This window comes from Pleuronectes platessa, chromosome 18 (assembly GCF_947347685.1).
Source record: "Pleuronectes platessa chromosome 18, fPlePla1.1, whole genome shotgun sequence".
Classification (NCBI taxonomy): domain Eukaryota; kingdom Metazoa; phylum Chordata; class Actinopteri; order Pleuronectiformes; family Pleuronectidae; genus Pleuronectes; species Pleuronectes platessa.
In genome coordinates this window covers 22,048,822-22,064,122 of record NC_070643.1, presented here as the reverse complement: position 1 = coordinate 22,064,122, position 15,301 = coordinate 22,048,822, and the positions used below count along the sequence as shown (strand labels likewise).

General features: G+C 43.5%; 2 protein-coding genes across 5 annotated transcripts in view; one reads left to right on the top strand and one right to left on the bottom strand.

Moving 5' to 3' along the window:
- The window catches only part of LOC128461459 (chloride channel protein 1), a 15,292-nt gene extending 10,370 nt beyond the window's left edge, over positions 1–4,922 (bottom strand). Inside the window, exon 1 of the mRNA XM_053446382.1 lies at positions 4,857–4,922. Coding sequence (XP_053302357.1) covers positions 4,857–4,907 — 51 coding nt within the window. The 5' untranslated portion in view covers positions 4,908–4,922. The remainder of the gene's footprint in view (positions 1–4,856) is intronic.
- A 682-nt stretch (positions 4,923–5,604) lies between these two features.
- LOC128462031 (tyrosine-protein kinase STYK1) lies at positions 5,605–14,170 on the top strand. Of its 4 annotated transcripts, none has more exons than XM_053447264.1 (10): positions 5,606–6,214; positions 8,257–8,312; positions 10,725–10,925; positions 11,031–11,255; positions 11,586–11,767; positions 12,370–12,450; positions 12,715–12,929; positions 13,063–13,103; positions 13,260–13,356; positions 13,715–14,170. In XM_053447264.1, exons 2-10 carry the CDS (start codon positions 8,258–8,260, stop codon positions 13,908–13,910), a joined length of 1,293 nt encoding a protein of 430 aa, XP_053303239.1. In that variant the 5' UTR covers positions 5,606–6,214; position 8,257; the 3' UTR covers positions 13,911–14,170. The 4 variants fall into 4 exon arrangements, with proteins under 4 accessions (XP_053303241.1, XP_053303239.1, XP_053303242.1 ...); XM_053447265.1 differs by lacking the exon at positions 5,606–6,214 and adding an exon at positions 6,262–6,843; XM_053447266.1 differs by lacking the exon at positions 8,257–8,312 and having other exon boundaries at positions 5,605–6,214.
- The last annotated feature ends 1,131 nt before the right edge of the window (positions 14,171–15,301 follow it).

Sequence of the window (15,301 nt, the reverse complement as noted above, 5' to 3'; positions counted from 1 at the left end):
GGTCCATTTTAAGAATAGTCAGAACCCCGTGTTGACCCAAACACCTCAGGAGAAGATGAACTCTCATCAGTCACTAGCTCACAGAGGGTTTATTTCCTGTTCACACCACGATGCTCACACCTGGAAGAAGCTCTAGTGTTTCTACAGTTTGATGCTCAACACGATTTGTTGTGTAGTTCAGAAAAGATCAGACACTAAATGAAACTGACGTGTTTATATTGTTCTAGTTAAATCCACAAGCTGTAGATTATTAAACATGTTGCTTTACATGAGCTTTAAAATTTACATACATTTTAATGTGAAGGTCGAGTGAAAACAATACCTGTGTATGGACACCAGAGGTCACCAAAGTCCAAAAAATACACTAAAAATATAGTTTAATTATATTTATAGTAATTATAATAAAAAAAATTCTCTTCTACTCAGATTAGCAATGAATCATTAAGTATTTATTGATCTACACTGTACAAGCTTTGTTGAATAATAACATCACTGGACTCGGCTCATAAATATAAATACACACGTTTCTTTTCTTAGCACAACAGCAGCAGACAATAGAACTCCAGGAATACAAATGAGAAGCTGGTAAGTTGTGACTGGTGCTGACACGTCGGTGCAGTAACCTTTCAACAGCTTTTAATTTAGCAAGTTCACGGACAGACAGATTGATGGATGGATGGATTTAGACACAGACACACACACACGGACACACACGGACACACAAGGACACACACAGACACACACGGACACACACGGACACACACAGACACACACGGACACGCTGTATGAGCAGAGATACACAGTGAAACCCGAGCAGCTCGATACACAATGGGGTGTAACTGAAAACAAACACGTTACAAACTGTCTTGTCTTGTTGGACCGTGCTCGTGTATTTATTATTAAATCTAAAAACACACTTTATTTTCCTGCTGATCTAAGAAGCTGTAAATTTGTGTGAAGGAAGAACTTATTTGTGAGAAGCTTAAAGAAAGAAGAGGTTCTGAGCAGCGTCAGGATTCTCACCATAGATTCACCCCCCCCCCCCCCCCCGTCCTGAAAGCTCATGTCTGCAGGGTCATAACTCTTAACTTAAAGATGAGGTTTGAAATAACTGAATCATAAATCATCTGTCAGGATCTTAACACCTGTAAAATGTGACTAAATCCACTCGTCTGCTTTATCTTCTGTTCCGAGATCAACCTTTAGATCAGGTGGTGTCATAAACGTGATTCAGGATATGGATGTTAAAATTACTTCCAAATATTTACATGTTACGTCTCATTTACTCAAATGACTTCCTGGAAAACAGCTGTAAATGTTTTACATCCACGTCAGACTCCATCATAAAGTCGTCCACTGGAGAAATGATACAATGAACAAGTTGTAACTAAATATTAACAACCAAAACATTTTTCTTTTCGTTTTAGAAAGTACTTATTCGCTCGGAGCAGATTTGATTGAGTATGTTTCACTTCCTCTAACGTGGTGGATGTGGAGTTTGCTTTGCACGACATGTAAAGTGAATATAGTCAGTATTGTGTGTTCAGTAGTTGTAATGTTGTTGTTTACTCTGATCGTCAAGAGTCAACAAATAAACAGTTTTCCTCTGCTTGGTTAACGAGCTCACATATTACCCATGATGCTTTGTTATGCTGAGGATATGATATTTCTCTGTTTGTAGTTTACAACATGAACATTAAAACAAACTATGTCCCATCTATTGAATTCACCCAGTCCATAATCCCAGTGCAGACGACCCGGAGCACTGGTCCTGTACCAGGTGGAGACGGTACAGGACGGGGGGGGGGGTGGTGGTGGTTCACGACTCACCATAATGATAAAGTCGGGACATGATTTCTCTACAACCACGTGAATTGATTGGATGTGGAGTTGCGTGTCAGCTGTTGACCTCCATTACGGCCGCCTCAGTGTGTTGTGTTGTCAGAAATCCATCAGCCCCCCCCCCCCCGCCCCCCCCGCCCCCGGGTCATATCACCTCTTTCCACCTCTCCTTCCTGTTTTCCCTGTGGAGCAAAGTGAAACTCTACTCTGCACTAATCACTTGTTTCTCCATTACCCTCTTCTTTCACTGGCCTCTGCTCCGCTCCCTCTTCTTCCCCCCCCTCTCTCTCTTTGCCGGTGAAACACTACTCGGGTCTAAATTTAGCATCGGTGTGATCCAATATACCTCATTACACTTCCCACACCTCTCTCAGCATCAGAGAACCTTTCAATGCCTCATCGTATTCCTCCATTTCTTCCGTGTCCTGCTCTTTCCTCTTCTCTGCGTCTCGATGAACAACATCAGCTGTTTCCTCTGATCCCTGAACGTAGTGACAGGAAGAACAAACTGATGAAGTTCCTCAAGATCTCAGAGTTTCAGGTTGATGACTTGAGAAATATCAACAAAGCTCAGATGTAGTCTGTCGTTCAAAGTCGACTTTAAGTACTTTTTATTTAAACACTTTTTTCTTAAGTTTGATTCTCAGCCCGAGTAAAAATATAGTTTTTCTAAAGGATTGCTGGAAATCTGCTGGACAGAAGCAAAGAAATCCAGAAGACAAGAAATGTCTGCCCACTCTTCTTCATGTCAGGGGGAGCATCACCTTCTTGTCTTAAGAGGGATCGATCTCTCAAAGACTGATCCACATCTTTTCAGTTTCATCGAACCCGAGAGGACGAGCGACTCCAGCTACTTGTTGATCTCGTTGAACGAGCTCCTGAATTATCATAACAACAGTTGGTGGAAATGCAAATTGCTCCACTCCACTCCGCTCCACTTCCTCTCCTGATTCCCTGGACATTCTGTTAAAGATTTACAAACATGGTTCCTATCATTTAGTTACATTGAGTAAATATAGCTGCTGCTGCAGGACTCTACATTCAGAGATATTTACAGATATTTACAGATATTTACTTGTAATGTCCACAAACCTCATCTGTAGTTACTTCTCTGTACTTGTTACCTCCACTGAGGAGGCTCAGTTTTCACCCCCATCTGTTTGTTTGTTCTATTGAACAGATTTCCATGAACGATGGAACATGGGCCGAGAACCAACTCATTCAATTTCCAAAGCACAAACTCATTCAAATAATAAAAAGGTGACACAAGCGTCCTGTTTCCATTCCTGCTTCCATGGGTGACAACGTAAACAGGAGAGACCCCACAGCTCGTATCGTCTTCAGGAGACTCACATGCAGAGTTCGATGCCTCGCACACCCGGGACCGGAGGCATCGACTTTCAACAACTACTAGATTCTGAGAGGACACCATGGTCTCCAGCAGATCAACACCAGAGCTCCTGCAGCTTCACGAGGATTCCAGTGAAACACAACTTCATTCAGTTTCTGCATTTCTAAAATAAAGCTCTCCAGGTTTCAAAGTGTAAACTCTCTCTGCACTGAAGCGGAGCCACTTAGAGGACGGGGAGAGATTTGTCCTGAAGCTCGGGGTCATTGTCTGTGATGAAGGACGAGCGGTCGCCCCCCAGTATCAGACCACATGCACTTCAGATCAGATCCCTCTGTACTGGTTTCCATCTTTAGGTCCAGTCTCCCTGAGGCCCCACATAGCACGAGGCTATAATACCCCCCAGCTGGTGGGACCTTCCTGCTGGTTATCATTCTCTCACGCTGCTAACTGCTGTGTAATGACTTTATTCAAAGTGCCGTCCTTCTGGCCACTCAGCCATAAAGGGCTCGTTGACAGAGAGCTGCTGAGAGGCTCATCGTTCTGTCGGGTTCACAATCTGCAGAGAAGTTTGACCTTTGACTCCTTATTATCGAGTGCAGATTGAAGACAACGTGCAAAAAGGCATCATTTGTTTTAATAAGGAAGGAGAAGAAAAGAATCTTCAATTCTTCATTTCATTTATTTGTTTATATCACACGACTGATTTTCTCTCATTGTATAAAAGCCGCTCATCTTGCAAAGGGGTGTGAAGTTTGGCTGCTGTTGCTTTGTATTAACTTTCACTTCTGTGTGTGGCAACATATCTTGTGCACCAGAAAACCCAGTTGACTCTAAAGACAGAAGTTTTTCAGATCGATAGATGAAGCATAACAAACTACGTGTGTCTCATTGTTCTGGTCTCTCAGGGAACATCCTGAACCGAGACGCAGGGTTCACAGAAAATCACACAGATGTTGTGAAAACCCTCCAGATGTTCTGTGACAACCTTCACACACACACACACACGTAGCCACATGAACAGCTTAGCATGGCTTCAAATGCATGATCAGGTTCCCTCTCTGTGTCAACACACACATGTCGGATGCACACACTCTGCAGATGAACACAGATGTAGATGTGAGGACTCATGTTGGACATGAACCTTCACACATACAAGCATGCAGACGGGCCGTGTTACACATATCAGAGAGATCATTCCTACACATGTTGAGAGCTTCAGGAACCAGGAGCAGCCAACAGGTGGCACCGGCCGCCAGGCAGAGCAGGAAGCAGGGAGACAGTGATGAAGTGTGTGTCTGTGTGTGCATGCCAAGATCAGGGGTGAAGGAGGTGCACAGTCCGAGCACCTGTTACATGACCATGTGCATAAACCAGTTGTTACACAGCAGCTAATTGGTCTTCACCACGTTCACAACACACACACACACACAAAGTGTGTGGTCGATTCATGCATATTCCAATACAGGTGCGTCATGCAAGAGAGACACGAGTGACTGAGGGACGGAAACTGCCGTCTCACGACAGAGAGAGAGAAATGTGACAGAGGGAGAGAGAGAGAGAGAGGGGGGGGAGACGGGCTAACGGAGAGATGGACAGATGGACAGAGAAAGACAGACGTGAAGAACAGACGGAGAAGACAGAACAAGGAGACACGGACACTGACCAGGGTTTGCTTGTATCTCAGAGCCTTCCTTTCTGACGCATCTGCAGCCATTGACACAGTCACTGACCCAAAAATAAACCCACCCGCTGACCGTCTGTCTCAGCATTACCAGGACTGTGCTGGATGCCCAGCCAGGACACACTCACACACACACACACAAACACACACACATATTCAAACACAGTTTCATCTAGCTGGAGCTGGGGTTACCCCCCCCCCCCACTCCTCTAAGCAATCTGCTCACTGCGGTGAAGTTAAGTCAGGACAGAATGAAACGCCAGATATTTAAATTCTCGTACCAAATATTATTTTATTAACAATTTAATTGGAGCCTGATACGTACGTGTAGGATCTGTGCTACTTAAAAACTTCGGTCCCACTGTTCAAATTTCAAAGATCATCTCACTGGAACTATTGGCTACACTGCTACACCACCTCCCTACAAATATATATAATATATATAAATTAAAAAAAAAACAAATACAACCAAAGAACTAGAACTCATGAAATCAAATAAACGTTTGTTTACTCTGTTAAAGTTTTCATAAACTGATCTTTCTATGAAAGAGGTGGGCCTCCTGGGTGTTTGAAGGGGGGGGGGGGGCACAGATCTCCTCTGGAGCCGGTGTGAGGTGTCACCTCCTCGTTGCTCTAGCAGCTCCTGCTGGCTGCTCTGGGCGTCTGGGTGCAGGTGGGTGGGATCTGATGAGCAGATTCCTGTTTCCTGTGAAACCCGTCAGAGCAGAGGATCGACTGGGACTCGGTCAGAGAGTCACCGTCCAGCGTCTCTGCTGATTCACACTCTCCGTCTCTCAGTGCAGCTACACACATTCATCCACACAGCTCTTATTAGTCTATGACACTGAGTCATGGACGTGATGGTGGTTCAAGGTTTATAACCAAATGTGAAAGAATTAAGTTGAAAAGTTAATTTAAATGTTTGTATGTGATTATTTGTAGTTTTACTGAAAAGGTTTGAGTCCCTCCTCCAGCACTGGGATTGGGAGTTGGACCTTGACGATGCAACGTGCAGGTGATTAGGACGACAAGGAAGAGCTGTGAGGGGGGGGTGTGGTCAACCTGATAGAGAGAGGGAGACACATCAGGAAAGACATGAGAGAGGACACACAGGCGCTGGGGACGGTCAGACAGAAACAGGGCTAGTGTGTCTTTAGTGGACATGTGTCCCTCTGTGGATCAGTCTCTACTCTGCAGCCTGCAGAGGACAACATGAACACTGAGGACGAGGACGCCCTGGAGTGTTGTCTTCATATCTCTGCAGCTGTGTGGATCCCAGGGAGGACAACTGCTCTGGACACAGGGAGCACTCCGAGGCTCACACCTGATCACTAGACCAGGTAAGAACAAACAAATTAAAACAATATCTTCTTACTGAAACTCAATTCAGCACAAAATATGAAACTTTACATCACAATAGTTATTTGTTCTACTTTATATACGTGCATTAAATTGGTCTATTTGTTTTTTGAACAACCTTTCTGTTTGCGTATCGGCGTAGTTTTGGTGTCTGTTGTCGTTGTTGTGCATGTGTTGTGCGATAGGCTTCTCTCTTGTTGTGTTGATGCAGCAGAGTAAGTGGTGCATGAGAACAATGCAGACAAACTGGTTCCGTGACATCCATGCTTTCTGAAGGCTGGAGGAAGGTGTGCGTTTGTGGGTTGTCATCTCCAAAAATGCTTTTTACATACCAGAGTGCCTCCAGAAGGGTGTGTGTTGTGTCACATTCTTCAAAAAGAGGTTTTCCTCTCCAATAGGTGAGGATGTTGTGTTATTACCACATGAAACATGAAGTCTCACACACACACTTGGCTTCTGTGCTGTGTTGAGCCCGTTGTGAGTGTGTGTGTCTCCGCTCGGATTCCGACACGACCATTACATCAGCACAGCGCCCTGTGATTTACAGGATTTAGGTTTCTCTGTGTTTGTGGATACAGTTTTTTGGGGGAAGTTCCAGAAAAGAAAGAAGGTGAGAACAACTTCTGAATCATTATTTGAGTGACAGCCGACAAGCGCCACATCAGGAAATCCAGGTGTCACTGAATCTACCAGATATTTGACTAGAGAACTTATATCTCTAGCAGAGTAAACTTTAATCTTGATCGTCAGAGTTCACCGCAGGCGGCTTCTCTGTTGTGCTGCACCTGAAGTTGTGTGTGTTAGTAGATGTTGACACTGTCACATCCATGATATCAGGTTATCTTTAGTCCTTCAGGTTCAATCTGGTGAACTCCCTCGTCATGGGATGAAACCACGCTCTGCTGAATTGGGCAGCTACTCATAAATATACAATATATACATAATTGTGGTACTGAACCAAACACATTTTTTGTCTTTAAAAACTGGATTCTGGTTGGGTCACTGTCAACAGACTGTGAAACTGTAACTTCATTAGAATATCAAATATCAAACCCTTTTATAATAAAGGGAAGTGAAAAGTGTTCAAATCCCCGATGGAGGAGCAGAACGCTCAGGGCAGTGAGTGTGTGTTTGTGTGTTTGTGTGTTTGTATGCAAATGTCCTAAGAGCACATTTGAGTGGTTAACGTGAACTTGAGCCCCGTGACTTTTCCAACACATCTCATTCATCATATTCAAATCCGGTGTTTCAAACCACTTGGTGAGGCTCAGGTACAGCAGCTCTACTGTCGCTCTGCCCGTTTCATTTGTTTAAAACAAATCCGTCCCGACTGTGACTTCTCCTGATCGGAGGGAAATCTATATTTACCTGAGGGGACAATCAGCTGTGATGATAAACATCGAACCGACTATTCACTATTCAAGCCCTGAGGTAGTAATCCTAACTCTCAGATGGTGAAATAACACAATACATGACATATTTAAAATGTGTTATGCATAAAATTGACCTGATAAGATACATGGAGTTATAACACAGACACCTGAGACGTCTGAGGGAAATGACAGTTCTATAGAATCGTTAAGATAAAATATGTCTGGTTTATTAACTGTGTTCTTCGAGGAGGTTGATGCTGAAAACCAGTTCATATTCTAATGATTTAGTTTCACTGATCTCTGCTTCTCTATTAATGTGTAAGTGAAAGCTGGTAAACGATACATGTAGAAAACCCTTTAAATTAGCTGTGTGGGTTCAGATTAAAAATGAAAACAGGTCCCAGTTTACATTTGCTGTGTAAATCTAGGTCAAAAAGTTCTCTGGGTGTGTGCGCTGCCGTTTCCTGAACTTCCCTGACAGCTCCTGAAACAACCTGCACAGTTATTAAAGAGGAAGAGGCGGCGTGACTCGTGAGAGCTCGGGGGGGGGGGGGGGGGGGGGGGGGTTAGAGCGGCTGCTGAGCAGAGGTAATGTTGATCTCCTCCTCCTCCTGCTAGTCACCCTGATCTGTGCCTCTCTTCCTCTCCAGCATGTCATCCAACTCCACCGCCGACAATCTGTGTGCGCCGGACGACCACCTCTGTAGTAAGGACACTATCTCTCCCCCTCTCCTCCTCCTCAACCCAGCTCCTCTCATCCCCCTGTTTCCTTCTCATTCTCCTCTGCTAATGAACTTTCCCTGCAAACATGAATCACGCCCATATTTCAGTCTTGTATTACAGCTCAAATTAATACACAACAAAAAGGCCACTCGAGGGAATTTCCCCTCAACTCATTCTTCAGATTTCACCTGAGAACAAGATGTCTCCGTCCACTAGCTGCCGCTGGCGAAGAGACATGAAAACAAGACGCCATCACACGGTGGAAAAACCTGCCCCAGACGAAGACTCACAACAGCTGTTCACCTGAGACTCACACATATTGTGTAGTGAAGAATACCTCCTGTGCTCTAAAGGGGAAACTGACCTACCAGCAGCAGCAGCAGTATCTCAGAAACCTGCCACACCCACACACTTCAAAACAAGCTCCTTTTCTCTGCCTTTAAATTTACAGCACTGCAATCACACTGAGCTCCACTGCTGCCGCGGTTTATTCCTATAAATCTTCTGTATTCGCCGATTCATTAAAATCACAATCGACAGGCTTCTCCTTTCGTTTCCTGATATCTCTTCATCCATCTCTCCTCTCTTAATGATCATTCCCTCATCCCTGACATTTGAATGTGCTTTCCTAGCTTTTGCTTTTCGCCGTCTGCTTCTCATTCGTCTCATTTTCCACTTCTCTGCCTCCTGTGTGTGTTCATTACAGTAAATACCAGCAACGCCTCGATTTGGCTCTAAACCTGGTGCCTGGATGATTCTGCTGAGGTTGTGTTGACATGAAATATAAAGCTCCAGGATTTTGTCCTGGTGGAAAGTCTCTAACCTTACGACGGGATGTTTGATCATAATAACGATAACATATTATAAAACTGCCAGTTGCAGATTGCAGTGAGGTTGCAACCTCCAGATAAAGTCACATGAAAGACTCACAGCGACGTGTGGTTACACAATTAGATCTAATAAGTACTGCTGACTCACCGAGAAGTCTTTATGAACCCAGAGAGATTAATATATCTGGATAAGTCATTTCTTGTTTGCATGTTTTAGCTTCACTAGAAAAACCAGTAGATGGGAACAGGGACACCAGTAATCTCAGGGGAAGCAAACCCAGAGCTACTACTTTACTAAGAATGAAAAATTAAAGTTTTATGATTCTGCAGATCTGTCACCACACCAAAGAATGTGTCAAAACCCGAACACGACACTCACACACAGACACACACACAAGGGGTTCTGAAGAGATGGCCTCTGCTCCAGTTCACAGGCCATTGTTCCAGTGTTTTACAAGGGTGTGTGTTTGTGTGTGTGTTTCTACCTGAGCCTTGTATTCACAGGGTTGTCAGTGAAGGGTCAATGTGAGGGATAGTTGATATGATAAAAGAATCAACTGACAAATAGAAAACTTTAAATTTAACAATGGAGCAAAACTTTTATATTTCCTGCTGAGTAACGTGCATATAAAGGATTTAAGGTGCAGTGTGGAAACTTCTCCAGCTTTTAATAACAGTGACTCAGCAGCTTGTCAAAGAATCAATCAACCTCTGAATGTCAGAGCATGAGTCATGGTTCGTCTCAGTCTCACTGTCCAATTACAGCCCGACTTGTGTATGTGCACATCGCAGGAGGACAAAAGCTGTTGTGTTAGTAATGAAGTTAGGGTTGGACCAACGGAGCCTGACGACATGGGATCTCTCTCAAAAATATAAAATCAGATAAATAGATTATTGATATAATATCAGACAAATGGATATTTATGTTCTTCAAGTTCCATGTTTGTCACATGTGAGGAACGTCTCTAACACGACCACTCCTCCTTCCAGACACTTTACAAAGTTCCAGAGCAACTGACTGAGACATTTAAGTTCTCCAGAGAATGTAAAGACTTCAGTGCACGTCTGGACGGAGCTGTGGTCAAAATACCTGTTTGTCCAAATGACTGACACTGAGTTTAACTGGTTAATCTCTCTCTGCACTGTTCTGAATCATTACATCACTGAAGCATCGGAGGGCACTGCTGATATTTGCATTCAAACATACTATGAGTCATTGAGCGATACATCAACATATCATCACAGCTGTTAAATGGAGGATGATGTCATGTGAAGATGGAGCAACCTGTCAACACTTCAGAGGTGAAACCATTTGAACAGCCGAACAGATCCATCCTGTCAAAGTGCCCCAAGCAGAACGCTGAAACTAAACCTGCTCAACGTAGTAGAGCACAAAGTATGTAGGACAAAGTGTGAGGGACACAAATCATCACACAAAGCCTGAGGACAGGGGGGGCGGAGGACAGACAGGATCAGGACGTGGAATCCTTCCAATCTGTCCTCACTTCACTGAGCTTCTTCTACTCAGACCTGACAGTGACACATCCTCTCTCTCTCTCCCTCAGTAACCAGGGAGTACATGCAGGCCGTGATCATCGTGCCCACGCTGCTCCTCTTTGGAACCCTCGTCACTTTACTGTACTTGTTCCTTCGGAGGTTCTGTCCTGAAAAGAAGAGCTCTGGAGTGACGGCCCCTGGAAGCTACAGCTCGGCCCGCAGACACACACAGAGGCACAGCCACAGAAGTCACCTACAAGGCATCGATGGTGAGTGAGCAGCCATGAAGCTGTGTGTCGGATTCTCTTTACATCAATTATCAAAATATCTCCACAGACAGATTCATCATTCTGTTTTCATCTTTATCTCTACAGCTCCTCCTGGAATCAACCCACTAGAACACGAGGAGCTGCCGATGTCAGTGCAAGTGCAGCAGAATGTCCGGCCTGCACTTCCACAGACGTCCACCGAGAGGCGCCACAACGCCTTCAGCCAGGTCACCGCCCTGCCGCTGTCCTTCTCCATCAAACCCAACGACACCGTCAATCTTTACCGAGCCCGCATGGCCAACAAGGACGTGGTCCTCAGAGTGCTGAAAGGTAAACTGAGCCGTGCCGAGCCAGACCGGACCCACAGAGGTGGCACTGCTTTCTGCACGGCTGCTGAGGAATGCAGACAAATATGTTGTTTTGTTCCTCAGCAGCTGAAAGATCCCAGGAATGTTCTGTTAAGTTGTTTACACACCATAAAAGTTCTGCACTTAAGTTTTCCCCTTCAAATCAGACCGAGGACGTCAACTTGTAGCTGTTAAGAAACTATAAGATGCACCGATACCACACAAGCTGTATTTTTGTGACACGTGTGGTAAATATGTTTTTTTTTATATAAAATTTAAAAAAGTAACGTTGTTGTCTGACCTCCTCCTCCAGAAAGCACGAGCGGCAGCGAGGAGCAGAACTTCCTGGACTTCGCCTCCTTTGTCTCGGGACTGGGTCGCCACCCGTATCTACCTGAGCTGCTGGGTGTAGTTTCAGTGCAGGCCCCCATGATGATGGTGATGGAGGAGCTGCAGCACAGAGAGCTGCTCGGCTTCCTGTGGAGAAGTAGACAGGTACAGTAATCGATTACAAATACCAGATTGTTCAGTTTAAGTACAGGTACATCTACAGAACACCATCTGCAACTGAACTGAGGTCCATTAAGATTTACAAGCAAGAAAAGAAACATTAATATACATCTTTTCTGATTTATATATTCTGTGAAATAAAAGTTTTAATACTTTAATACACAGATGCTCATACCGCTCGATATTATCTGCCAATAATAAATCGATGAATCAAAAATGTCATCCATGACGAACGAGGCAGAGAGGTAGATTGTTAACAGATCTTATACGGGGGGATAGTTAATTGATATATATACTTAACTTTCAAAATCACATTGCTTGTATTTTTTTAAAACCAATTACTGCTTTGTGCCTGAGTGTGGCAGTGTTGCGCAGCATACATACACATATATATTTATATATTAATATCCTCTACTGACAGACACTAGTAACCTTAGTTCCCTCTGCATTGACAGGTACAGTAAGTTAATTGACTTCTTTATATATATCACAGACAAACTAACCTGACGAATTGCCCCGGGGGGGGGGGGGTGAAACAATAACACACAAGTTATCACATATTCCCTTTTCTTCTTCTGCCACTACAGAACAACGCAGGTTCAGAGTCTCCCTGGGACATGACGGAGAAGAGGATCCACGTCATGGCAGGACAAGTGGCCTCCGCTCTGGTTGGTTCATCTATTGTTTGTCCCTCTCGCTGCTTCGTGGCCCAAAATGACATGTGCAATTTTGTAATTCCATATGCAAATGTATTATCAGGTTCTTAGTTTTCTCCTGATGACTCAGTTGTTGAGTCAAAAACCAGTAAACAATAGTAGAGACCATAATATATGTAAGAGTCTGGATGTGTTATGAAGTATTCTTGTGATGCTCCACCGCTCCTCCTCATCCTCCTCCTCATGCTCCTCCTCCTCATCATCATCACCATCCAGGAGTACCTGCACAGTAAAGGCTGCATCCATGGGAACGTGGGGGCACGCAGCGTTCTGATTGGTGGAGATCTGACGGCGAAGCTGTGGGGTTTGGGCTCCGCCTACCGACGGAGGCCGCAGCCCAGCTCGCTCGGGGAGTTTCAGGACATGGAGATGAAGAAGTGGCAGGCGCCTGAAGTGCTGGCCAGAGGAGTCTTCAGTCCCAGTAGCGATGTGTGAGTGGGCGAGGCCACAGCGGGGGGGTTTCAACTTGAATCAAAGGACTTAAAATCTTTATTTCTTTATGAACTTCTATCCACATGTGGGACAAACTCTGAATAACACTTATCCATGTCTTCTCTTTGACAGATGGTCTTTTGGTATCCTGCTCTATGAGATGGTCACTTTGGGTGAGTGAATATTCAGCTATTTAATCACCATAGCATCGGGCTGCATTTAGATAGAAATTTAGCTTATTTTGGTTATATTATTATCTATTAAAAAAGTCCTTCAGTGACCTAAGCATTGGAATCATGCAGCAGCTGACAGACTTCCCGTGTGTGCAGGTGACCCACCGTTCGCTCAGATCCCGACGACTGAACTTCTGCAGCATCTGCAAAGAGGAAAACATCTGAAGCGCCCGGCGACATGTTCCAGCTCCCTGTAAGACAAACAGCAGAAAACTGGCTTTATTAAAAGTGAAGAAATATCATAACTCGACGCTGGAACATCCAGATTGAGATAAAAGCATTGAAATCTAATTTCTGAAATGTCACAAATAGGATTAAATGTAAGAGTGTGATTTAAACACTCTGAGGTTATATTCCACCAATTAATGCTACTTTAGCTATTTAAGCTAACTAAAACAACAGTTAGCTTAATTATCCTTTAATTAAACGACACTAAAAACCTTGTACCAGTTTTCACAGAGTATAAAGATGATAAGGAGTAATTTAAACTAAGTGTTTATAAAGTTAAACTTCGTGTTTGTGAAGTTAAACCGTGTTTTACCTGTTCACAGATTCTCCCTCATCACTTCCTGTTGTCACTGGAACCTCAAACACCGTCTCTCCATCCCGGAAGTGATTAACAAACTTCAGGCGGGAGAGAAATCAGCCAATGGGAGGACAGTCCTCAGGGCGCCTGCGCCAATCGACATCGAGAGATACCTGAGGGAGGCGGGATATGGAGAGGCCTACAACTATGCTGTGCTCTGATTGGCTGAGGGGGTCATCGGCTAGCACGATGATTGGATGTTCACTCGCACCTGAAAATCTGCTGCAAGGGCTAATGATGAATGAAGAACTTCATTAGAAAATATTGTAAATATTGTTGAAGAAACTTGTTTTAGATATTGTTTGTAAAACTTATTGTAAATAATGTTGGTGAGACTTATTTTTGTTTTGCACTTGTTTGTTGGAATATGAAGCACTCTCACTTTTTATATTTAATATATTGAAAATAAACTTGAAGTCAACAAACGTGTTGTGATGATGAGATGAACTGGTTCTTCAGAATCAGTTTTTGGTAAAAGTCAAATTCTTATGTTTCTTTATGGTGAGAAGCGTTAAACTGTTAGATCAGAAGAAGACACCAAACAAGCAACTTTTAATAAATCACAAATTCAAGTAGGAATATTCAACATGTAATAAATTAGATTAGCATAAACAAAGCTGATCCAGTGCTTTGCCTGGTGGATGTTTCAGCCCTTCAAGTCTGGTACAAAGATGCAGAATTAAAATAAAGACACACACACACACACATCACAGTTTTAAAACAGTTCCTTGATTATTTATTTGCATGATAGTATTATTAATCTCTCCTCATTAAACCCAGTCCCTCCAAGATTTTGCAGTTTCTCTGATTATTGCAAAGAAGCTTCGTGTGGCTTCTTCATTCAAAAGAAAATAATTTAGCAGAATCAGTTTATTCTGTGAGACGAGTGCAGCTTCTGGGATCGCGTCAGAAATGCATCGATTTCAGAATTGTGGCTCAAATCACTTGAAATGAAAAACAAGTGTGTTTTTCGTAGAATGCTGACGGACCTGCGGATTTAAAGACTCCAAAATCCTGGGACGACTGAGGAATATGAACACACAGCTGCTAGCAAAGATTATTGTCCTCTTTCGAAAAAGAAAATACTGTAACAGCCACTAACAAGAAAAGCCAAAGGTAAATACTGTCGGTAGTTACACGCTAGGTGACAAAGCTATGGAGGAAGACGGCGAGTGTCCTTGATCAAGGTCGCTACTATTCAGTCACGCTTTTTGGGAAAGGCATTGCTTGAAGTAACAATAGTAGAAAAAGTAAGCACTAATATAAAACAAGGAATGATATGAAAAGCAGTTAAAAAAGAGACAATCCTCATCTAAACCAAGAGTAGAAACTAGTGAGAAAGGCCACAAGGTTCACAGAGAGATAACATGAGAGAACTCCTACAGTCACAAGCTCAACACAAGGCAAACAAATGTGCATTTAAATATAAAAGGCAAAAGTTTAAAGTTATTATTATTATTACAGCTTAGTTGAAGTGATCTCATTCACACACTCGTTCGGTCAGGTATGATTTCATGTTTTAGTCGTAGGTCCTCGTGGAGCTTCGTCTGAA